We start from the raw sequence: 25622 nt of genomic DNA, 5'->3' as shown, positions 1-25622 counted from the left end.
TTCTGACAAATGGGACGTTCATCAGCTTCACATAATGTCAGTTGTTTTGGTGAGATAGGTCAGGATGCTCTCACTATTCTCACTGACGTTTTTTAATTTAGAGCGGCACTCTCTCTCTCTCTTTAAAGGAGCACGTTGGACCTACTGTATGCTTATAATAATGGCTCTTTTCTAATGGAGTGCTATGGAAGACAGTAGACATGGGTGGATTTGTACAAAGGACTCAGTGTTGTCTTTATACTCAGTGGGCCACTATGGTGGTTATGTCAAGTTGTGATCCTTGAGCCTAGACACATTCCTACTCACAGATGGAAACAGGGGAAATTTGTACACAACAGAGTTTGATTTTTCACAAACAGTTGCTTAGCAAGTATCAAAGTGATAACAGTATAAAGAAAAGGAGGTATTTGGTCCTTGCCTCTTGGTCTGTGAGTGGGTGTGTGTTCCAGACCATGAGAACAGAATCCTAATACAGCTGAGAATGGTCTCTGTTTGTTTGTATTGTTTTTGAAAATCTTTTTTATTTCACCTTTATTTAACCAGGTAGGCCAGGTCGCAGTTGTAAATGAGAACTTGTTCTCAACTGGCCTACCTGGTTAAATAAAGGTGAAATAAAAAAGATTTTCAAAAACAATACAAACAAACAGAGACCATTCTCATCTGTATTAGGATTCTGTTCTCATGGTCTGGAACACACACCCACTCACAGACCAAGAGGCAAGGACCAAATACCTCCTTTTCTTTATACTGTTATCACTTTGATAAGGTAGGACAGTTGAGAACAAGTTCTCATTTACAACTGCGACCTGGCCAAGATGAAGCAAAGCAGTGCAACACAAACAACAACACAGAGTTACACATGGAGTAAACAAACGTACAGTCAATAACAAAAGGAAAAAAAATCTATATACAGTGTGTGAAAATGAGGTAAGATTAGGGAGGTAAGGCAATAAATAGGCCGTAGTGGCAAAGTAATTACAATTTAGCAATTTAACACTGGAGGGATAGATGTGCAGAAGATGAATGTGCAAGTAGGGATACTGAGGTGCAAAGGAGCAAAAAATAATATATGGGGATGAGGTAGTTGGATGGGCTATTTACAGATGGGCTATGTACAGGTGCGGTGATCTGTGAGCTGCTCTGACAGCTGATGCTTAAAGTTAGTGAGGGAGATATGAGTCTCCAGCTTCAGTGATTTTTTGCAAAAAAGTCATTGGCAGCAGAGAACTGGAAGGAAAGGCGGCCAAAAGAGGAATAGGCTTTGGGGTTGACCAGGCGAGGCAGTCATTTGAGAAACCAAGGCTGTTGAGTCTGCCGATAAGAATGTGGTGATTGACAGAGTCGAAAGCCTTGGCCAGTTCGATGAATACGGCTGCACAGTATTGTTGTAAATACAGTGACCTAATTAATGGCACAATTATAAGAGTTGCATACTCAAGTTGTCTGCAAAGCCTATAGACACAATTGTGACTTACTATTCAATGACAAAGGCAACTAAAGAGCTCAAAAAGCCATGGCCGAGGCTGTAATAGTACTTGTTTTCTCAGCCTACACCAACTCCTTCACATAGACACAGTAGGCAGAATACCCAGACACTAGGAATGTAATTGGACGAGTATCACTTTCGATGCCTCCTGCTGTGGCATACAGTGTGCTATAAAGTGAAATTAAACCTCTCGACAAGTTTCAAGTTCCCAATGTATAGATACGTTCATTATTACCTCTGTATAAATGGTAGGCTTGGGGCTCTGCGTGGCTGTTAGCTTGATGGTAGCTGTAAAGGGTGACTGTTGTATTGAGGTTGACTGGTGTTGTATTGAGTGATACTGGGAGGAAACAACCTCTTCTCCAGCCGGTCCTCTTAGCGTTGTTCTGTCAAAGCTTCCACAGCACAGCTTTGGGCCACACTGCGTCCGACAGGAGAGCTCACACGTAAATACACTGAACAAAAAAATGAACACAACATGAAACAATTTCAAAGATTTTACTGAGTTACAGTGCATATAAGGAAATCAGTCAATTTAAAGAAGTTCATTAGGGCCCTAATTTATGGATTTCACATGACTGGGAATACAGATATGCATCTGTTGGTCACAGATACATTTTTTTTTAAAGGTAGGGGCGTGGATCAGAAAACCAGTCAGTATTTGGTGTGACCACCATTTGCCTCATGCAGTGCGAAACATCTCCTTCGCATAGAGTTGATCAGGCTGTTGATTGTGACCTGTGGAATGTTGTCCCACTCTTTTCATCAATGGCTGTGCAAAGTTGCTGGATATTGGCGGGAACTGGAACAGGCTGTCGAACACATTGATCCAGAGCATCCTAAACATGCTCAATGGGTGACATGTCTGGTGAGTATGCAGTCCATGGATGAAGTGGGACATTTTTAGCTTCCGGGAATTGTGTACATATCCTTGCAACATGGGGCTGTGCATTATTTTTGTGAAACATGAAGTGATGGTGGTGGATGAATTGCATGACATTGGGCCTCAGGATCTCGTCACGGTATCTCTGTGTATTCAAATGACCATCAATAAAATGCAATTGTGTCTGTTGTCCGTAGCTTATGCCTGACCATACCATAACCCCACCGCCACCATGGGGCACTCTGTTCACAACGTTGACATCAGCAAACTGCTCGCCCACACAACACCATACATGCTGTCTGCCATCTGCCCGGTACAGTTAAAACTGGGATTCATCCGTGAAGAGCACAGTTCTCCAGCGTGCCAGCGGCCATCGAAGGTGAGCATTTGCCCACTGAAGTCAGTTATGATGCAGAACTGCAGTCAGGTCAAGACCCTGGACAACAAGCACGCAGATGAGCTTCCCTGAGACGGTTTCTGACAGTTTGTGCAGAAATTCTTTGGTTGTGCAAACCCACAGTTTCATCAGCTGTCTGTTTAGCTGGTCTCAGACGATCCCGCAGGTGAAGAAGCCGGGTATGGAGGTCCTAGGCTCAAATCTCTAGCCACTTTAATAATAAAAAATTGGATGTAATAAATGTATCACTAGTCACTTTAAACAATGCCACTTTATATAATGTTTACATACCCTACATTACTCATCTCATATGTATATACTGTACTCTATACCATCTACTGCATCTTGCCTATGCTCCTCGGCCATCGCTCATCCATATATTTATATGTACATATTGTTATTCATTCCTTTACACTTGTGTGTATAAGGTAGTTGTTGTGAAATTGTTAGATTACTTGTTAAATATTACTGCACAGTCGGAACTAGAAGCACAAGCATTTCGCTACACTCGCATTAAGATCTGCTAACCATGTGTATGTGACCAATAAAATTTGATTGGATTTGATTTGGGCTGGCACGGTTACACGTGGTCTGCGGTTGTGAGGCCGGTTGGACGTACTGCCAAATTCTCTTAAACAACGTTGGAGGGTACTTTTGGTAAAGCAAGTAACATTCAATTATCTGGCAGCAGCTCTGGTGGACATTCCTGCAGTCAGCATGCCAATTGCACGCTCCCCCAAAACTTGAGACATCTGTGACGTTGTGTTGTGTGACAAAACTGCACATTCTAGAGCGGCCTTTTATTGTCCCCCAGCACAAGGTGCACCTGTGTAATGATCATGCTGTTTAATCAACTTCTTGACATGCCAGACCTGTTAGGTGGATGGAATATCTTGGCAAAAGAATAATGCTCAATGTACAACATTTTGGCGAAATAAGATTTTTGTGTGTACAGAAACCTCCTGGGATCTTTTATTTCAGCTCATGAAACATGGGACCAACACTTTAAATGTTGCATTTATATTTTTGTTCAGTGTATCAGATACAAAGTTAACGGTAATAAACTTTGGTTGAACCGTTGTGGCATGGATACCCTCTCCATGAAAGAGGCCTTTGATTTGCTTGGCCACATCCATGTATGAAGCATTTGATGTGTGCTGTGAGAATTATCCTGCTCTCTGCCAGCTGCTAGATGTGTAAGTCGTGGACAGCCAACACACCATCTAGGCTCCTGACCCTCCCCAGCAGCCGGTGCATGTTTATCTGTTTTGGAACAGTCTGCAGGAGGATGAGGGCTGACTCCTTCAGGTATAGAGCAATATGGACAACATGATGATGCAGAGTATGGGGTCGAGGTAGAGCCGCCAGCAAGGCCCAGCGAGGTGCAGGTGTCTGGGTACTACTACCAAGCATGGTGACCAGCGTAGCATTGACATGTTGTTGTTGGTGGTTAGTGTAGTCATGGCTGTTGTAGCATGGGTTGACACAGGTCTCTCCAGCATGACAAGGCTTCCACATGTAGGTGAAGATGAGAGCGTTGACGACAATGATGACAGAGCCGAGGGCATCACCTAGGATGTGGAGGAAAACACCCTGCATTCCTGTGGACCTCAAGGTTGTCCTTATTGGGGATTTCTGTATGGAAAATAAGACCTGATTTGGGTTTTCATTCTACTCCTTGTAATCTGTGCCATATATTTGGCATATGACATGGAGTGGAATGTTAGCACAAACTGGTATCCAGACTAAACGTAAGAATCCTGAATGATGAGTATAATACAGGCCTTGTATAAATACCCTTCTATATTTTAAAATTCATATTCAGTGCCTTTGGAAAGTATTCAGACCCCTTGACTTTTTCCACATTTTGTTACATTGCAGTCTTATTCTAAAATTAATTAAATTGTTTTTTCCCCTCATCAATCTACACACAATACCCCATAATGACAAAGCAAAAACAGGTTTGCTAACTGAAATATAACCTTTACATAAGTACTCAGACCCTTTACTCAGTACTTCGTTGCAGCACTTTTGGCACCATAAGACTTCTTGGGTATGACACTACAAGCTTGGAACACCTGCATTTGGGAAGAAGGTAGTCAATGTGCGGGGGTAGAGGTTAGTTGAGGTAATATGTACTACATGTAGGTAGGGGTAAATTGACTATGCATGGATAATAAAAAGTGAGTAGCAGCAGCGTAAAAAAGACTGGGCTTTTGAAGAGTGCCTGTGTTGAACACTTCAACCTCACCAATACCCACAGCACAGACACCCTTCAACGCAGTGTCCCCACCTTCCATGCTCTCCCTCGATCCCTCTGTGGACATCGATGCACATATACTGTATGTCACACACCACATAGCTATATTTTTATGTTCATTTTTCAGGGAACTTGATCAGTTGTATGTAGAAGTGGGACTCTCTATCTATGTATCTGGTGTTGGAGAGTAATCTGTCTGTCCCCAGGTTTCACTCCTCTAATCCTGGCTGCTACATCAGGTTTTTATTTATTTTTACTATTTTCTACATTGTAGAATAATAGTGAAGACATCAAAACTATGAAATAACACATATGGAATCATGTAGTAACCAAAAAAGTGTTAAAGGTAGCCACCCTTTGCCTTGATGACCACTTTGCACACTCTTGGCATTCTCTCAACCAGCTTCACCTGGAATACTTTTCCAACAGTCTTGAAGGAGTTCCCACATATGCTGAGCACTTGTTGGATGCTTTTCCTTCAATCTGTGGTCCAACTCATCCCAAACCATCTCAATTGGGTTGAAGTAGGGTGATTGTGGAGGCCAGGTCATCTGATGCAGCACTCCATCACTCTCCTTCTTGGTCAAATAGCCCTTAGACATCCTGGAGATGTGTTGGGTCATTGTCCTGTTGAAAAACAAGTAATAGTCCCATGACAAATCGAGGGACTATTGTTTTGAAATTAGAAATGGCATCACTTTTATTTTGGCATGACAAATTGGGGGATTCTTATTTTAAAGTGTGTTGGATCCAGCTCATAGTTATATCCTCCTGGATGCTGGATGTAACTGAGCTGGATGCTGTATGTACTGTAACTCTGAGCCAGATGCTGGTTGTAACTCTGAGCCAGCTGCTGGACAGTTGGTAGAGCATGGTGCTTGCAATGCCAGGGTTGTGGGTTTGATTCCCATGGGGAACCAGTATGAGGGGTGGCAGGTAGCCTAGTGGTTAGAGCATTGGGCTTGTAACCGAAAGGTTGCTGGATTGAATCCCTGAGCTGACAAGGTAAAAATCTGTTGTTGTGCCCCTGAACAAGGCAGTTAACCCACTGTTCCCTGGTAGGCAGTCATTGTAAATAAGAATTTGTTCTTAACTGACTTGCCTAGTTGAAAAAGTATGCGCTCACTAAGTCTGCTAAAATGTAAATGGTTGTAACTCTGAGCTGGATGCTATACTGGATGTACAGTAGCATTCACATCCTAACCTAGTGTAAATGGGTCAAGTTGTATCAAATCAAGTTTATTTTATATAGCCCTTCGTACATCAGCTAATATCTCGAAGTGCTGTACAGAAACACAGCCTAAAACCCCAAACAGCAAGCAATGCAGGTGTAGAAGCACGGTATCAGATTGTCATTTTTGATTAACAACATTTATTTTCATTTCATCACCACAAGGTGGTGGCAAAAGGCAACCCTTTTCACATTATGGAAACAGTGACAGTTTGAGCTGAGTGTTTTGCATAGGCCTAATATAAAACAAATATCATAGCCTAATCTTGATGCTGATTAATCATTCCATGAGTCTTAGGCCTGACATATGTGGCATAAGGGAGTGGCATATCAAGTTAAGTTTCTGGTTTCATGGCAGACATTTTCTTTCTACAGATATACTGGAAATGTTTGTGTTCAGTGGTATAGTGGTACAAAAAAGTAGTAGGTAAACCCTGAATACCGGTCATTGTGAGAAAAAAATCACGCTCCCTATACTTATAGTACATTTTTCTGCAAAAGGTGGGTAAACTTTTGGGCCAAAAAATGTACTCTCCACTACACCATTGTATGTGATGCTGTTGCTGTTCTCTGTACCTCTATATTTCATAAAGAAAAAAATCTAAATGCTCAATAATTTTGTTAGATCAGCTGGCAGACCCTCAGCCCTGGTCTTGTAAGAAGGAGGACCCTGATTTCAGCTGTCAGTGTCTGACCAATAAGAGGGCAGGAAGGAGGGCCTCTCTGTCATGGATAGCAAAATGGACCAATCAGATGTTAAAACTCCACATAGCAACCCCAATCACAGCTGCAGGAGGACTTGGTCGTGAAGGTAGTAGTGGTTACCCGCCCCCCACGCTATCTTGTAGACACATTTTTGTCTTGCTTGGCAAGCTAACCAGACCTTTTCCCTCAATGCTCAACACCACATTGCAATCAGATATAGCTAGCTGACGTTACATGTGGTTCTCTAATTTCAAACTATCTTAGCTATGTTGATGGTTTGCTAAGCAAGTTTATATTTTGGGCACATTTGGAATACAATGCCATCTTCGATGGAAGGATCTTCTAGAGAAGGTGACCTGTTTACTGTGAAACATGAGCTGAAAAATGGTAAGTTGGCTAGCTAGCTAATAGTGATTAGCTAAAGAACCGGTTAGCTAACTTAGTCTACCGCTGGGGTTTGCAAGTGCAGCCGGTCAAGTCCAAAAAAGGCAGGGAAAAGTGCTTGCTAACCTAGCTAGCCAAGCTAACTTGACCGTCGTCACGCAGGGTGGACATCATTTGTGGAACGTTCCAACGGGAATCTGTATAAACAACTTCGTAAATAACAAGGTTGCCAACAAACAACGCATACAAAGTTGTATAGCGGCAGAATAAGATACCAGGTAGGGAGTGGGCTATTTCATTGTTTTTCACTCACCACGTTTATTCCGAAAAATGTCTGTCCTCACTCTGGTAGCCTATGGACAAACATTAAGAATAAGCTACGTGGTGAGTTGATGCCTATTCAGCAGCTAGTTAGCTAGGTGAATTGATCATGTTTCTTTGTATGCGTTGATTGTTGGCAATCTTGTAACGTTACTTCACGAAGTTTTTGTTACAGATTCCTGTTGGAACGTGACACAAATTATACCCACCATCGTCATGCATGCTTTTGGCGGCTATTTAAAATGGCTCGGGTTTTTAAACGGTGATATTAGCTATCATTCAAACAAATGGACAAAAATAGGTTAGAGAAAATCAAACACTCTGTAACGTTAGCTAACGTTTGAAGTATAACACCGAAGAGCGCTTGACAGGAGGGTTGGCTAATGGCTAGCTGTTTGTGTCAGGCGTTTTAAAAGCCTGTTTTCCATTTGTGGTGGCTTGTTTAAGTTGTGCCTTGTTATGGGGTAGTTACAACAGTAGGTACTATTCCCATCTGCATCGTGTGTGTTAAACTGCATTATGTGTGTTAAATCATAGTGGTTATTTTGTGCTGCAGTCTGACATTAGCTATGCATTGGCTTTCAGGGTAGAGAACCTTGAGTGACAGCTGTCAGCGTTCAGTTTCAGTTGAACACTGCACTGTCTGTATTTCAAGTTTGTATTGTGCCACCCCATCAATCATTGGAGGATGTTGCAATGTAGCCTAATCATTCATTGCAAGTGTAATTTCCCCTTTTTTCCCCTGTACTAAGAATTTGATCTTTATTTACTTCAAATGTTGTCATTATGCTGACCTTCCCATTTTTCCTCTAAAAGGGAGGGTGGCCCCATAGAGTACCACAGTATGAGTCATAATACCCATGAAACCTAGCGGTTAAACACGGAAATGGTTCCAATCGTTTTCCGCACAATTCATTCAAAGATTTGTATAACTACCTCCAGATAGACCAGAGCCTGTCGTTTCCAATGGGAGAAAATGTATCATAGTGGGCAGAACAAGCAAGTAGATGGGCAGAGCCAAGCACGAGCTAGCGAGATCCTATTTACACATTCTAGCATTTGGATAGTATTCAGACTCCTTTTTTCAACATTTTATTACGTTACTGCCTTATTCTAAAATCAATTAAATGTTCCTCATCAATCTACGCACAATATCCCTCAATGACAAAGCGATAACAGGTTTTCAGAAATGTTGAATGCCAAGAGTCACGTCTGGAGGAAACCTGGCACCATCCCTATGGCGAAGTGTGGTGGCAGCATCATGCTGTGGGGATATTTTTCAGTGGCAGGGACTGGGAGACTAGTCATGGTTAAGAGAAAGATGAACAGAGCAAAGTACAGAGAGATCCTTGATGTAAACCTGCTCCAGAGCGCTCAGGACCTCAGACTGGGGTGATGGTTCACCTTCCAACAGGACAATGACCCTAAGCACACAGCCAAGACAACGCAGGAGTGGCTTCGGGACAAACCTCTGAAAGTCCTTGAGTGGCCCAGCCAGAGCCCGGACTTGAACCCAATTGAACATCTCTGGATGACCTGAATTTAGCTTTGCACCGACGCTCTCCATCCAACCTGACAGAGCTTGAGAGGATCTGCAGAGAAGAATGGGAGAAACTCCCCAAATGCAGGTGTGCCAAGCTTGTAGGGTCATACCCAAAAAAAGACTTGAGGCTGAAATCGCTGCCATAGGTGTTTCAACAAAGTACAGGGTCTGAATACTGATGTAAATGTTGTATTTCAGTTTTTGATTTGTTATAAATTTGCAAACATTTCTAAAACCTTTTTTTGCTTTGTCATTATGGGGTATTATGTGTAGATTGATGAGTGGGGAAAAAAGCAATTTAATTAATTTTTGATTAAGGCTGTAACATAACAAAATGTGGAGAAAGTCAAGGGGTCTGAATACCTTCCGAATGCACTGTATCTGAGCAGTTCCTTAGCAGAGTAGCAGCCCATACTGTGTGAGAGTGAAGACATGGGCTTGTTTAGCCTCTCTCTCTCGCTTATCTTTTCTGTCTCTGTTTCTCTGTCCCTGTCTCTCTGTCTATCTCCCCCCTCCGCCCATCTACACTGCACAAGACAAAAAAGGATGGCTACGAATGTATCTGTATATAAAGTGAAGTGATATATTCCACGCTGTGCCTTAATATAATATGCCCCTGTTCTTGATTAGAAGATAGTTTGGTTGATTCTGATGCCATAGCCAGCTGTAAAACACAGAAACAAGTTGTCATGCAGGAAGCCAAGCAGTGGTGTAAAGTACTTAAGTACAAATTCTTTAAAGTACTAAAGTGTTTTTTGGGGTTATCTGTACTTTATTTACATTTTTGACAACTTTTACTCTACTACATTCCTAAAGAAAATGATGTACTTTTTACTCCATACATTTTCCCTGACACCCAAAAGTACTCGTTACATTTTGAATGGACAGGAAAATTGTCTAATTCACACACCTATCAAGAGAACATCCCTGGTCATCCCTACTGCCTCTGATCTGGCGGACTCACTAAAGTGTGAGCGTTGGAGCGTGCCCCTGGCTATCCGTAAATATAAAAAACAAGAACATGGTGCCGTCTGGTTTGCTTACTATAAGGACTTTGAAATAATTTATACTTTAACTTTTTAAACATAAGTATATTTTAGCAATTACATTTACTTTTGATACTTTTGTCTTTTTAAAACGAAATACTTTTAGCCTTTTACTCAAGAAGGATTTTACAGAGTGACTTTTACCTAAGTCATTTTATATTAAGGTATCATTACTTTTACTTAAGTATGACAATTGGGTACTTTTTCCACCACTGAAGCCAGGAGTAATAAATCAAGTGGGTCTTTAAAAACAGGGGTCATGAAGAGAGAGAAATAAATTGGATGGCTGAAAATAGTCTGGTTTTTGCTCAAGGCTCTGTCAGTTCTGCTTTAGATAGGAAGGACTGCTGTAGGGCAGGCTATTTATTAGCCTATTTTGTTACAAGGTGCCCTGTCCTTGTATGTTGTTTTTAGACATTATGTTTTAATGGGTGAAGTTGCATAACGTTTGCTCTCTTCTCATACGGGGCATTTCCATGTAAAAAGCCCCATGAGCACTAACGTTGTTTTTCAGAGCACATCGAATTTGGTGTGAAATGAAGGCGAAAAGTCTATATTCTTGTAAATTTATGGCATATATGGGCGATTCCATGCCAGTGGGGAGCAGAAAATATTTTTGAGTGTCTGATTTTTATGTCTATTCTCACAGAAATGTAATTGGGAGGTTGGACCTGCATTTTTACATTTATATCACAAACCGTATATATATTTTTTATCAGGATGAAAGTGACCATTTTAGACCCTTTGTAGATCTATACACGCCGCCTCTAAGACCTTGCACCTCTCTGATTCAGAGGGGATGGGTTAAATGCGGAAGACATGTCGGTTGAATGCATTCAGCTGTGTAACTGACTAGGTATCCCCTTTTCCCTTATGATCCGTTAACCGTACATGTCATTACAGGCCTACTCCTTATAGTGTACTCGAACTTGGAGTATGTTTAGATTCTGAAATGCACATTTTCACATTTATTCAACATTATGAATATCTCAACTACCCTTTTTGATTTTGTTCATGTTTAGACATATTTTTTGAAACGATATTCTCTTTAAACATTAGATTTCCAGAGTGGACTCTCTGGAAATCCGACCCATTTTATACATAAACATTGACAAATCAACTCATTATTAACCAATCACATTCCTCCTTTTAGGATTGCATGTTCATCAAATCACCAGCAGAGGGAGTTCCCTTTGAATCCATTTACCATTCACTCTGCTGGTGGTCACAACATTTATCAGAACATCAGAATTACTAGAGTCCACTGGAAATGTTATGTACTTGTAGATTATATTGTTCCAAACAATGTCTGAAACTGAACAAAATCAAAAAAGGGTAGCTTTGAGATTTCATGTTTTTTGTTTGTTTAATAAATTAATGTGAACATTATATGTACAGTACCAGTCAAGTTTAGACACACCTACTCATTCCAGGGTTTTTCTTTATATTACTATTTTCTACATTGTAGAATAATATTGAAGACGTCAAAACTATGAAGTAACATACATGGAATCATGTAGTAACCAAGAAAGTGTTAAACAAATCAAAATATATTTTAGAGATTCTTCAAAGTAGAATACTTTTTTGGTTACTACATGATTCCATATGTGTTATTTCATAGTTTTGATGTCTTCACTATTATTCTACAATGTATAAAATAGTACAAATAAAGAAACTCTGGAATGAGTAGGTGTGTCCTAACTTATGACTGGAACACAATTCTATGTCGGAGATATACGGACAGTTCCTCGGACTTCATGGTATAGTTTCTGCTCTGAAATGCACTGTCAACTGTGTTACCATTATATAGACAGATGGGTTTCTTTCTAAGTCATGTCCAAACAATTGAATTGGCCACAGCCTAGGTGGACTCCAAGTTGAAGTGACATTTCAAGGATGATCAAAGGAATTTGGATTCACCTGAGCTCAGTTTGGAGTGTCATAGCGAAGCGGTGTGAATATTTATGTGAATTAAATGTTTCTGTATTTAATTTTCAATACAATTGCAAAAATGTCTAAACACTTTTTTCATTATGTATTGTGTATTATGTATTGTATTGTGTGTAGATGGGTGAGAAAACGAATCAATTTTGTGTTCAGGGTGTAACGCAACAAAATGTGGAATAAGTAAAGGGGTATGAATACTTTCTGAACGCACCGTAGCGCGCTAGTGCTGTTAGTTCGTTGTTCTCACATCACTTGTCATGACGTGCTGGCGCAGCTCTCCTTTCGCTCACTCGCTCACTCAGCTGCCTGAAGCGGCCTCTCAGAACACACAGACCCCTCAGGCCCTCTACCTCCCTCCCTGCCACTCGCTCCGCAGCAGCCTGCCTCACTGCCTGGTGGTCAGCAGCAGCCTGCCTCACTGCCTGGTGGTCCGCAGCAGCCTGCCTCACTGCCTGGTGGTCAGCAGCAGCCTGCCTCACTGCCTGGTGGTCCGCAGCAGCCTGCCTCACTGCCTGGTGGTCCGCAGCAGCCTGCCTCACTGCCTGGTGGTCCGCAGCAGCCTGCCTCACTGCCTGGTGGTCAGCAGCAGCCTGCCTCACTGCCTGGTGGTCAGCAGCAGCCTGCCTCACTGCCTGGTGGTCCGCAGCAGCCTGCCTCACTGCCTGGTGGTCCGCAGCAGCCTGCCTCACTGCCTGGTGGTCCGCAGCAGCCTGCCTCACTGCCTGGTGGTCAGCAGCAGCCTGCCTCACTGCCTGGTGGTCCGCAGCAGCCTGCCTCACTGCCTGGTGGTCAGCAGCAGCCTGCCTCACTGCCTGGTGGTCCGCAGCAGCCTGCCTCACTGCCTGGTGGTCAGCAGCAGCCTGCCTCACTGCCTGGTGGTCAGCAGCAGCCTGCCTCACTGCCTGGTGGTCAGCAGCAGCCTGCCTCACTGCCTGGTGGTCCGCAGCAGCCTGCCTCACTGCCTGGTGGTCCGCAGCAGCCTGCCTCACTGCCTGGTGGTCAGCAGCAGCCTGCCTCACTGCCTGGTGGTCCGCAGCAGCCTGCCTCACTGCCTGGTGGTCCGCAGCAGCCTGCCTCACTGCCTGGTGGTCCGCAGCAGCCTGCCTCACTGCCTGGTGGTCAGCAGCAGCCTGCCTCACTGCCTGGTGGTCAGCAGCAGCCTGCCTCACTGCCTGGTGGTCAGCAGCAGCCTGCCTCACTGCCTGGTGGTCAGCAGCAGCCTGCCTCACTGCCTGGTGGTCAGCAGCAGCCTGCCTCACTGCCTGGTGGTCAGCAGCAGCCTGCCTCACTGAACGCAGGAGGCCCGGTTTTGATTACGGGCCAATGTGTAGATCCTTTGGCGTCAGGTAGCCTCGAGGTTAGAGCTTTGGGCCAGTAACCGAAAGGTCGCTGGTGTGAATAATGGAGCTAACAAGGTAACAAAATCTGTCGCTGTGCCCTTGAGCAAGGCACTTAACCATAATCGCTCTAAGGGTACTGTACAGTGGTGGCGCTGCAGGTATCTCAGAGGCCGTTGGGATATGAAACAAAATACATTTCCATTACACACTTGTGTGTAACAGGACAAATATAATCACCCACCAAAATTATTATTATAAAAAAAAATGTATAGATTTAAAAGAAAAGAGAAATGCCATGGGGGCTGTGGTGCAATTTAAAAGTAGCCCAATTTATACGGAAAATCGCGGACATAGCAACCCTGGGGGCTGTGCTCACTGAAACTTGAAGTGCTGAATTATTCGTTTTTAGAAGTCCACAGCACAGGCATAGAAGTCGGTCGAAGTTACCCAAAAGTGTTTCTAAATCCCCGATGGGAAAAATGAATGGTGGAGAAACGATTGGAACCATTTCCCTGTTTGACCGCTAGGTTTCATGGGTATTATGACACCTCCGCTGTGGTGCTCTATGCCATTTTATTTTCTGCATCATCTCGCTGAATCCACCTTTTTTAATGTCAATACCTGGTATGATCGGACCTCTGAGGTGGCCACTTTGATGTGGACAAAACATTCCCAGTTCATAATAATATGAAGAAAAGTTTACCAGATCCTGCACATGATGAGCCTCCAGGCCTACTTACGAAGCAGCTCGATAGCCTTTAGCTTTGAGGCGGGGGTCTGGCTGGAAAGAATACCCAACCCACTCAATCTATTAATAAACAGTTAAATGGGACTGGGCCTTGAGTGGATACCCGGCTGGGCTGTCAGTCATTGGTGTTATGCTGCCTCTTTACCTCCATGTTGTCAGTGGCAGACAGCCTGACATGCATTGCTCTGGGGCTTACAGCCAGCCAGCCAGTCAATCAGTGAGTGTCTACTGAGGTGGTGACAGAGTGCGAGGATGGAATTGATATACACATTGTGCAATGGTGAACTCTCTTTTTGTGTTGCACTTCCGCAGTGAGCGAGAGAGCGAAGACTCTCTGTGTGTCTCTGTCTTGTCTGTGAGACAGCAGGAATGTGTTCGCTACGATCGACACGCACATCTTAAAGGAGCATGCCCGCTCTGCTCTGTGTCCTTACAGACATGTACACGGATGTGTGTTCACGCCAGCATAACACACTCGAGCGTTCCCATGCTACCCGACATCGAACATCGTTTACAGGGCTAGTAGCACACCCTCAAACTCACAGATTACCTTCACTCTTGCTTGCGTACTTGCTATGCACTCTTCTCCTTCTCACGCATGCCATGCATGCACATATGTCAGCCGAGGCTTAGCCTAGATACTCTACCCTTAACGGCTGCTCACTCTGCTTTCAGAGTTGTGTTCACTCCAGTGACACACATTAGGGTAACGCTATTTGGATAACAACATTGAATAATGCAGAAGTCATCAGTTTCGGCAATGAGATACATTTTTAAAAATGTCTTTTTTCGATCCAGGCCAATGTTCTAGGTCTGGTGTGTATTGTTAAGCATTCGTGATGCTTTCTTGTTTGTCAGCTAAGGATCTTACCATCTTTGTCATCTTTGTCTTTCCACAGCCAACCTGACTGGCCACGTCGAGAGGGTGGGCATCGAGAACTTTGAGCTGCTAAAGGTGCTGGGAACTGGAGGTGAGTGACAGGTCTGAAAGCCAATCCAGTGCTGGAAATTGTCAGTTTTTGAGAAGGTGCATTCCTTTTATCTCGCTCCAGGTGAGCTACACATGTGCTGAATGCTTTTGGCTGCTGAGTTTTAAAAAAGAAAACGTGTTTTGTTTTTTTTCTCTCTCAGCCTATGGCAAAGTTTTCCTGGTGCGCAAAGTGAGCGGTCACAATGCAGGGCAACTGTACGCCATGAAGGTGTTGAAGAAGGCCACAATAATACAGAAGGCCAAGACAGCAGAGCACACACGCACAGAGAGACAGGTCCTGGAACACATCAGACAGTCACCGTTCCTCGTCACCCTCCACTACGCCTTCCAGACGGACACCAAGCTGCACCTCATACTAGGTCGGGATCGCTCTCCTTCTCTTTCGCTCTCTGTCCCTTTCTCCTCTTCTTACTCTCTCTTCTCGTTTGATCTCTCTCGTTCTGTCTTTTCCAGAAAGTTGTTCTTTTACAATGAAGACATGTATATGAAGTACGAATATCAAGTAGCAGAATGCAAGATTGTTACGAAAATAAATTCAGCGTTTTCAGTGAGACTTTTCACCTGTCCTACAGTGAACTGAACTGACCCGTAGAATTCTGGAAGTATACCGGCAATGTTGAAATGTAACATCACGGAGTTAAGACAACCTGGCTCGTTCATACCCGTTTCATTATTGTGACAGATTATGTGAACGGTGGGGAGCTCTTCACACACCTGGTGCAGAGGGTACGGTTCAAGGAGCAGGAGGTAGCCTTGTACAGTGGAGAGATAGTGCTGGCACTGGAGCATCTACACCAGGTGAGTGTGGGATGCCTGTAAACCTGCACTTCATTGTTTTGTCATTCCTGAACTTCATTAAGGTACAATAGCTTTGGAGTTGTAGCCTAAATGCAGCTGCAAATGATGCCGTGTCCTCAATCATTCATCACACTGTGTTATCACAACTGTCATACTTTCAGGTCCGGTTCCCCGGACACGGATTAAGCGAAGTCCTGGACTGGAAAGCTATTTCACTGGAGATTCACCATGCTTTTCAGTCCAGGACTATGCTTAGTTTGTGTCTGGGGGAACCGCCCCTGAAATACTTTCTGGCTGAATTTCTGGCTGCTGATTGTACGTCGTTGTCATAGTCGAGCCTTGTAATCGCCTGACTGTTTTCTAGCTGGGGATAGTCTACAGAGACCTGAAGCTGGAGAACATCCTCATGGACTCCAGCGGGCACATAGTGCTCACAGACTTTGGCCTGAGCAAAGAGTTTGACGAGGTATGTATTACAGATGTTTGGAGCAACGGGGGCCTACCCCATACATCCGTGTGAACGTTAAGACACAGAGGAGAGTTGTACTTTTTAAAATGGTTAGACTACTTACAGTATTAGGGTGCATTCACACTCGCAACGCCATCCCTCTAAGTCAATGGATGAGTAGGGCCGGGCAATGTACTGTATTTGACTATACCGGTATTGATGCGCGGACCGGTTTGGGTTTTTACGCGGGCTGGGAATCGCCAGGGATCTCACAATACGATATTCTCACGATACTTAGGCGCCGATACGATGTGTATTGCGGTTCCATACTGCGATTTTTTTTTTTCTTGCGATTCGATGTTCTCAACCTATTGCTTACCCATATCTCTGCTGCAGAGGGACAAGAGGGAGCCATGACAAAACAAGTTCTGATCAGTCATGGAAAGAGAAGTGCCATGGGCGGAGTTGGAAAGTTGGAATTAGAATGTAAATGTACTTTTAATCTGCCTGTCTACATATTTCAAGACATGGTAAATGAGTGTGCAGTGAGATACCCGATGGGTTAGACGATACTTTTCTCATCAATCACCTTGAAAAAAAGATAGGCTTGAACTGGAAATCAACCAACACTCAATCGTTAACACAATGGTAAGGTCAAATGCTTTGTTATCTAAATGTTGAATGTGCGCGGGGGCGACGGAGAGAAACAAAATGGCTGCCGTTTGAGGCCATGTGGCTGAGGGTGCTGGAGATGGGGGTGTGAGCAGGTGGGTCTGGGCAGGTGTGACGTCGTTGGTGTTTGTGTGCGTTTCTATGCTATTGTTTGTATGTGTGGGTTTTTTTTGTATTGAAAAAAATATGGAAGTGCTGAAAACAAATTTGCTCCCTATTTATAAAGAACATGGAGAACAAACTATAAAGGAAAAATACTGACGTTTTGGTGCAGGTACAGCCAACTAGCGTGAAGATAATATTGCGATATTGTCAAAATTATACGATATATCGTCAAAAATAATATCCCGATATGTAACTGTATCGATTTTTATTTTTTTTCTCCCATGACTAGTTTTCAATTTACCTTCTATAACAGTATTTCAATGTTTTGGTATGTTAAGTTTGATACGCAACTATTGTGCGTGTAATATCCATTTTTATAGTTTACTCCGTTTGTTACTTGGTAGTCCTCTCTCCTCCCTCTTACCGCACCAAGCCCTGCCTGCCCTCTGTCACTCCAAAGAGATCAGTTGTTGTTGCTCGACCATGGAGTCACGAGCACTTTGCTTCTCCTTCACTCTGCCGTCTGCATGGTCAAACGCAACAAGATGTTGGTGACAGCAATGCTGCTTTAAAACCGTGCTTGAATTAATTACACTGTTAGTTTGTGTATCTGACTGTCTGCAAGCAGCTAGTGTTTCTTAGCAAGTTTTGGCTAAAATCAATCATGTTCTCCACGAATGCTAATCACTAGTTAGCTAGCTAAATGTAATCAGTCAGACCAAACGTAGCTACACTGTAGCTAATATACAGCCTGATACCAGTTCTGGTGTAGGCCTAGATCACTATGTTGCTTGTGCAATGGTATCTTCTAAATCGGAGAGGAATAAGCGAAGCATGGAATATGTTATCTAGCTAGCTACATAAAGTAAGAGAATACACATTTAATGTAACACCGTATATGGTCCCCTAGGAAACACTGACCAACACTTTGGATCCTACCCTGTCGCAATAATTCCTCTCTGGCTTATTTATTTGTTGTCATGTCAAACAACGATGTATTCAACATGCTGCCCACTGTTAGAGACTATCTGACTTGAGCCCGTTTGAATTACGTAATGAGCCTGTTTATAACTGCGTAATCAGCTTATTAGTAGTAATAACTTGTTATCGGTTAGGATGTTGGCGCTTGTGTGTGTTTATTGCAGTGACAAGGGGAAGGAAGTACAGAACGTTTCTGTCTGTCCAGACATCTTGCTTTTCTGTATATTAATATTTTTAAGGATGTAGGTAAAAGGCAACAGTCAAGTCTCAGTTCCTGACAAGCTAGGCTAGTCTCTGTGGAAATAGGGTAAGGAGAGATGTGGAACTCACCATCAAGGTCAAGGTGTTGACAACAGTTAAAGAGAGACTGAACCGCTGAGAGGGGGCCCGCAGGGGCCCTCCTAACAACACTCTAACTGTAGCCTTATCTCTCACACACACACACACACACACACACACACACACACACACACACACACACACACACACACACACACACACACACACACACACACACATCCCCGCCCACAAAGGTTTTGGGCTCAATCTGGGCCACGACAATACCATGAGGAGCAGACTCGATTCCTCCCCAGTAACAGAGAATGACTGTTTATCTTAGACATACAAGGAGAAGACTCCACCTAGTCGGAAGATTGAAATATGTGCTTGTGTGTCTTGTATGTTGTGCAGCTGCGACATCTTGTTGGGTGTAATAAATCTAGTTTGAGCTTCCTTTTGGGATCCGTCTGGATTTGTACCAGAACTTAGAACCTAACACCACTTTTTTTTTTCTCCAACTATTGAATTACAATAATCATTCTATCATTCTACTGCTTTCAACAGTTCACCAATAAACTACTTTAGTCCTAGATGTTGTTGCCCATATCTGATCATGCAGCCCTACGTGACACAGTGTGGAAATGCAGATGTTGATGAATTGTTTTGGGTTGGATTGAACAGTATAAAACAATCCAAATGGAGAATGCCCATAAACATCACTTATTTTCTACGTTGCAACCCTAGGGTGCTTTAATTATATAAAAAAATCATACTGTCATACCGTAAAAAATATATTGTGATATGAAACTTTGGCCGTATCGACCGGCCCTACGGAGGAGCATGCGCTATGTGTGTTTTGAGGCCGTGTTTGGAGTGAGTTGTTTCACGCAATTTAAGCTTGTGCAACCTGACACGCCTACCTTCCAACACGCCTTCCCCATTTGCGTACTTTGAGTTGTCTCCGCCATTGTGCGCTGCGTTGCTCCGTGTGAATGCACCCTTGGTGAAAAGTGACGCGATGCCAGGCCCCTTGACAGACATGTCTTCTCTCTTCTACTTATGGATGAGTATTTATGCTAGCACAGACACCAGACCACCCAGCATCGGCATGCATCTGCATGTTTATGTCTGGATGTTTTGAGGCAGTGGTTCTGATTTGTGTCCAGCCCACTTGAGAAGATGTTTTGCAGCCGGTTGTTATGCAGTGCGTGTCCCAAATGGCACCCTGTTCCCTATATAGTGCACTACTTTTGGCCAGGGCCCATTGGGCTCTTGTCAAAAGTAATGCACCATATAGGGAATATGGTGCCATTTTGGACGCAGCAATTCTGTATGATCGTTTTTGGCAGTCTATACACATTCTGTGTGATGGTTATGTAGTGTAAATAACCTTTGTATGAGCATCGTTATAAGAGCATAGTTAGAGGTCCCATTCGGTGGTGCTTGGTAGGTTTCTCTTCACAACAGTGACTTATTTTCTACCTGAACTGATCAAATGTGTCCTAGTTCCAAGCTTCCTTCCTGTCAATCCTAGTGTGTCTGCAAAATGGCAGTGATCAGAGAACAAGCGATAGAGGGGAAACGCCTCATCTTGCTATGTTATTTCAATGTTTCGACTGTGTGTGTTGTTCCCCAGTTGGAGAGGGCTTACTCTGTCTGTGGCACCATTGAGTACATGGCCCCAGAGATCGCAGAGGGAGGAGAGGCTGGACATGACATGGTAAAGTATCATTTAGAACGTGTTCTACTACCTGTTCTACTGTTCCTGACCCAAATGCACATGGTACACAGGTAATCATAGGTCTAGCTCACTAATAACTGGGTGTAGTCTGCTGCACACCTGTGTCTGGTGTGGTTCCATGCTGCCTATGTTGAATCAGTTGCAGAACGCGTCAGCAGTGTAGGCAGCCTGGAACGCCACCGTTGTCACATGGTATGTATATCATGAAGTTGTATATAATCTTAATAATACAAACTTTATTCATCCATGGACTATCTACCCGTGTTCCAGGCAGTAGACTGGTGGAGCCTTGGGGTATTGATGTATGAACTTATGACAGGCGGATCACCATTCACCGTCGATGGAGACGAGAACTCTCACACAGATATCGCCAAGTAAGCATTCCCCTAGATCTATCTCCTAACACAGTGGTCACCAACCGAGTCGAATGGTCGATCTCCAAGGCATTCCTTGTCGATCACCAAACATTTCTGTGAACGCTGTTGGTGGTAGGCACACTTGATTCCGCAGCCCTAGCGCCGGGAAGGCAAAGTGTTTCCATTTTGAACCAATTCATGTGTCTGAGGGTAGAATTCCGCTTACCCGGAAGGCCCAGAGAACAAATCAAATTATTATTTGACCATGCTGGTCATTTATGAACATCTTGGCCATGTTCCGTTATAATCTCCATGTTCTGTTATAATCTCCACCCGGCACAGCCAGAAGAGGACTGGCAAGCCTCATAGCATGAAAACTCTCTAGGTTTCTTCCTATGTTTTGGCCTTTTCTAGGGAGTTTTGATTTGAAATCAAGTGCACCTATAGGCCTACCGCTGGCCAATCAGATAGCTCAGATCACCAGTTCTGCAGTTTCCTAGAGCCATAGACTGTTAAAAGAAGCCTCGAGCGCACAGCAAAGTTGATATTGTGATATTTAAAAACGTTTTAAACAATGACTAAAGCGACTCAATGAATACAGCAAAGAGCTGGTGTTTTTATGACAAAGTGAATGTTTAAGTTGTTACACAGCACTGTCAACACTTTGTTCAACACATTTATAAGCCATAAAATGTGCGTTCTCCCTACTTTCACTCACGCTACAACCACCACTGCAGCAGCAATGAATGAGTATAGCAAAGTGTTTTGATAAGCTTGCGTTTTCATTATTAGTTCCTTCTCTTTTTTAATATTGAGGTGTTTTTCACTTTCTCTGGTCATAGGAGTAACAACATTAATTGGTGCACGAGGCAGAAAAAATGCTGTGTGACTTACGATTCACCATCCCCTTTTCTCAGCGGAGGGATGGTGAGTCCGGTGAGAGGCAGCCGAAATGCAGTAATACTATATTGGGCCTATTGCGTAAACCTCGTTGCTACAGAACTGTTTTTAATAGGTTAATGTTGCATAGGCTTATGTTTTTTTTAAGTCGTGTTAAAAAAAAACATCGGTAGATCTCAGCTTGCATTTTGACTCGGTGATCTTAACTCAGAAAAGGTTGGTGACCACTGTCATATCTCCTAACCCCAGGAAGAGTAGCTGCTGCATTATCTACTGGGGATCCTAATCAACTCAACTACACATCCATTTGATTTCCTGGTTCTTTGGAAAACAAATATGTTTCACTTGTCCTTTTTACTCAGTAATAAGTAGTTGGTACCCAGCCAGTCTGTGTGTCTGTGTCTAATCAAGTTGGGCTGATCAAGGGGAAAAATAAATGAATTTATTCTTCTATATCTGGCCTCTCATTGTATAAAACTTTCTGGATTGTTGTTTTCCAAATCTCTCTCTCTCTCTGGATCGTCTCTCAACCACTTTGGAAATGTGTTGTCATTTATGTTTTCATGTGTTATTCTCTGGGATCAAATGCACTTCTTGATACTGTATGTCAGTCAGGGGTATTCAAATCTGATCCTGGAGGCCCAGAGTACTGCTGGTTTTCTGTTCTACCTGGTGTCTCCGGTCTAAATCAGTCCCTGATTACAGGGGGGAAATTAAAAATCAGCAGTGGAACTGGCTTCAAGGTCCAGAGTTGAATTTGTCTGATGTACAGTATGTATTATAATTTTTTACTAATAAAACCAAAATCCTATCCAACCCTGACCTCTGTCACCTGTCAGGAGGATCTCAAAGAAGGACCCTCCGTTCCCTAAAGACATGGGCCCTCTGGCCAAAGACCTCATCCAGGGCCTCCTCATCAAAGACCCAAAGAAGAGACTGGGCTCTGGGCCTGACGGAGCAGAAAACGTTAAGAAACATCCATTCTACCAGGTAGGAGAGAGAGGCAGCCCCTTGACTTCGTACCAGAGCTATTTCCATAGGCTGGCCGGAGATGCTGTATAGCCAACTCTTATGGTCGTTGTCATTACTAATGACAAAAGGAGTTAGCTATACAGCACAAACAGATCTGAGACCAGGTTAGCATCTCCTCGCTAACATATTGAGAACATCTTATCAATCTTAGGTCTTTTGTTTATTTTCTGTGGCATTTAGACAAATTGGAACGTCGTAGGTTCATTTGTAGGGTAAGTGTATTGGTAGGCCTATATGCAGTACAGTACCTTCAGAAAGTTTTCCACAATTTGTTGTTACAAAGTGGGATTAAAATTGATTTAATTGTCATTTTTTTGTCAAAGATCTACACAAAATTATCTAATGTAGGGGGAAAAAATTATAAAGTACCTAACTCATTCCAGGGTTTTTCTTTATTTTTTCTATTTTCAACTTTAGAATAATAGTCAAGACATCAAAACTATGAAATAACACATATAGAATCATGTAGTAACCAAAAAAGTGTTAAAAGTAGCCACCCTTTGCCTTGATGACCACTTTGCACACTCTTGGCATTCTCTCAACCAGCTTCACCTGGAATGCTTTTCCAACAGTCTTGAATGAGTTCCCACATATGCTGAGCAATTGTTGGCTGCTTTTCCTTCACTCTGGTCCAACTCATCCCAAACCATCTCAATTGGGTTGAGGTCAGGTGATCTCATGCGGAACTCCATCACTCTCCTCCTTGGTCAAATAGCCCTTACACAGCCTGGGTGTGTGTTTTGGGTCATTATCCTGTTGAAAAATAAATGATAGTCCCGCTAAGTGCAAACCAGATGGGATGGGGTATCGCTGCAGAATGCTGTGGTAGCCATGCTGGCTTAAGTGTGCCTTGAATTTGACATAAATCACAGACAGTGTCACCAGCAATTCTCAAATATATGGTGATTTGTTTAACACTTTTTTTGGTCACTACATGATTCCATGCGTATTATTTCATAGTTTTGCTGTCAGTATTATTTACTACAATGTAGTAAAAATAAAGGAAAAACCTTTTGAATGAGTCGGTATGTTAACTTTTGACTGGTACCGTGTGTATATATACAGTGCATTTGGAAAGTATTCAGACCCCTTGACTATTATGTGTAGATTGAGGGAAAAACAATTTAATACATTTTAGAGTAATAAGGCTGTAACGTAACAAAATGTTGAAAAGTCAAGGGGTCTGAATACTTTCCGAAGGAACTGTATATACTTACCGAAGACGCTGTATATACAGTGCCTTTGGAAAGTATTCAGACTCCTTGACTTTTTGGCAGCAATTACAGCCTCGAGTCTTCTTGGGTATGACGCTACAAGCTTGTCACACCTGTATTTGGGAAGTTTCTCCCGTTCTTCTCTACAGATCCTCTAAAGCTCTGTCAGGCTGGATGGGGAGAGTCGCTGCACAGCTATTTTCAGGTCTCTCCAGAGATGTTGGGTTCAAGTCCGGGCTCTGGCTGTGCCACTCAAGGACATTCAGAGACTTGTCCCCAAGCCACTCCTGCGTTGTCTTGGCTATGTGCTTAAGGTCGCTGTCCTGTCTCTCTGTACTTTGCTCCGTTCATCTTTGCCTTGATCCTGACTAGTCTCTCAATCCCTGCTGCTGAAAAACAACCCCACAGCATGATGCTGTCACCACCATGCTTCACCGTAGGGATGGTGCAAGGTTTCCTCCAGATGTGACACCTGGCATTCAATCTTGGTTTCATCAGACCGGAGAATCTTGTTTGTCATGGTCAGAGTCCTTTAGGTGCCTTTTTGAAAACTCCAAGCGGGCTGTCATGTGCCTTTTACTGAGTAGTGGCTTCTGTCTAGCCACTCTACCATAAAGGCCTGATTGGTCGAGCGCTGCTGAGATGTTTGTCCGTCTGGAAGGTTCTCCCATCTCCACAGAGGAACTTTGAGCTCTGTCAGATTGACCATCAGGTTCTTGGTCACCTCCCTGACCAAGGCTCTTCTCCCCCATTTGCTCAGTTTGGCTGGGGCGTTCAGCTCTTGGAAGAGTCTTGGTGTTTCCAAACAGGCCATTGAGGCCATTGTGTTCTTGGGGACCTTAAATCCTGCAGAAATGTTTTGGTACCCTTCCCCAGATCTGTGCATCGACACAATCCTGTGTCGGAGCTCTACGGACGATTCCTTTGCCCTTATGGCTTTGTTTTTGATCTGACATGCACTGTCAACTGTGGGACCTTTTATATAGACAGGTATGTGCCTTTCCAAATCATGTCCAATCAATTGAATTTACCACAGGTGGACTCCAATGAAGCTGTATAAACATCTCAAGGATGATAAATGGAAACAGGACGCAAGTGAGCTCAATTTCGAGTCTCATAGCAAAGGGTCTGAATACTTATGTAAATAATGTATTTGTTTATTTTTAATAAACTTGCAAACATTTCAAAATACCTGTTTTCGTTTTGTCATTATGGGGCATTGTGTGTCGATTACTGAGGATTTACGATCAAATAAAATGAATCTATTTTAGAATAAGGCTGTAACGTAACAATGTGGAATAAGTCAATTGGTCTGAATACTTTTCGAAGGCACTGTATTTAACTCTAATATACAAAACATTAGGAACACCTCTGTCTATGACAGACTGACCAGGTGAATCCAGGTGAAAGCTATGATCCTTTATTGATGTCACCAGTTAAATCCACTTCAATCAGTGTAGATAATGGGAAGGAGACTTGTTCAATAATTATTTTTAAGCCTGGAGACAATTGAGATGTGGATTGTGTATGTGCCATTCAGAGAGGGAATGGGCAAGACAAAAGATTCAAGTGCCTTTGAACAGGGTATGTTAATAACTGCAGCGCTGCTGGGTTTTGTCACACTCAGCAGTTTCCCGTGTGCATCAGAAATGGTCCACCACCCAAAGGACAACCAGGCAACAGCAGGCCTGTGGTCGAAAACGGGTCATTGATGAAAGAAGACAAAGGAGGCTGGCATGAATTGTGCAGAGCAACAAACGGGCTACAGTTAGTCAACTGACAGTCCAGTACAACATTGGTGTCCAAAGACCAAT

The 25622-nt window shown here is 43.2% G+C and overlaps 1 protein-coding gene and 1 pseudogene across 2 annotated transcripts in view; one reads left to right on the top strand and one right to left on the bottom strand.

Annotated features, from left to right (window-relative positions):
- Positions 1 to 261: 261 nt before the first annotated feature.
- LOC129812118 (proton-coupled zinc antiporter SLC30A1-like) lies at positions 262 to 4365 on the bottom strand (annotated as a pseudogene).
- A 2728-nt stretch (positions 4366 to 7093) lies between these two features.
- Positions 7094 to 25622, top strand: part of rps6ka5 (ribosomal protein S6 kinase, polypeptide 5) — a 41923-nt gene continuing 23394 nt past the window's right edge. For both annotated transcript variants that reach the window (XM_055863678.1, XM_055863677.1), the window contains exons 1-8: positions 7094 to 7349; positions 15191 to 15262; positions 15423 to 15641; positions 15965 to 16080; positions 16445 to 16546; positions 20202 to 20285; positions 20577 to 20680; positions 22402 to 22552. In XM_055863678.1, coding sequence (XP_055719653.1) covers positions 7280 to 7349; positions 15191 to 15262; positions 15423 to 15641; positions 15965 to 16080; positions 16445 to 16546; positions 20202 to 20285; positions 20577 to 20680; positions 22402 to 22552 — 918 coding nt within the window. In that variant the 5' untranslated portion in view covers positions 7094 to 7279. The remainder of the gene's footprint in view (positions 7350 to 15190; positions 15263 to 15422; positions 15642 to 15964; positions 16081 to 16444; positions 16547 to 20201; positions 20286 to 20576; positions 20681 to 22401; positions 22553 to 25622) is intronic.

This window comes from Salvelinus fontinalis, chromosome 15, assembly GCF_029448725.1.
Source record: "Salvelinus fontinalis isolate EN_2023a chromosome 15, ASM2944872v1, whole genome shotgun sequence".
NCBI classification, from domain to species: Eukaryota; Metazoa; Chordata; class Actinopteri; order Salmoniformes; family Salmonidae; genus Salvelinus; species Salvelinus fontinalis.
The sequence above is the reverse complement of the archived record's forward strand: the minus strand, read 5'-3'. Positions and strand labels throughout refer to the sequence as shown.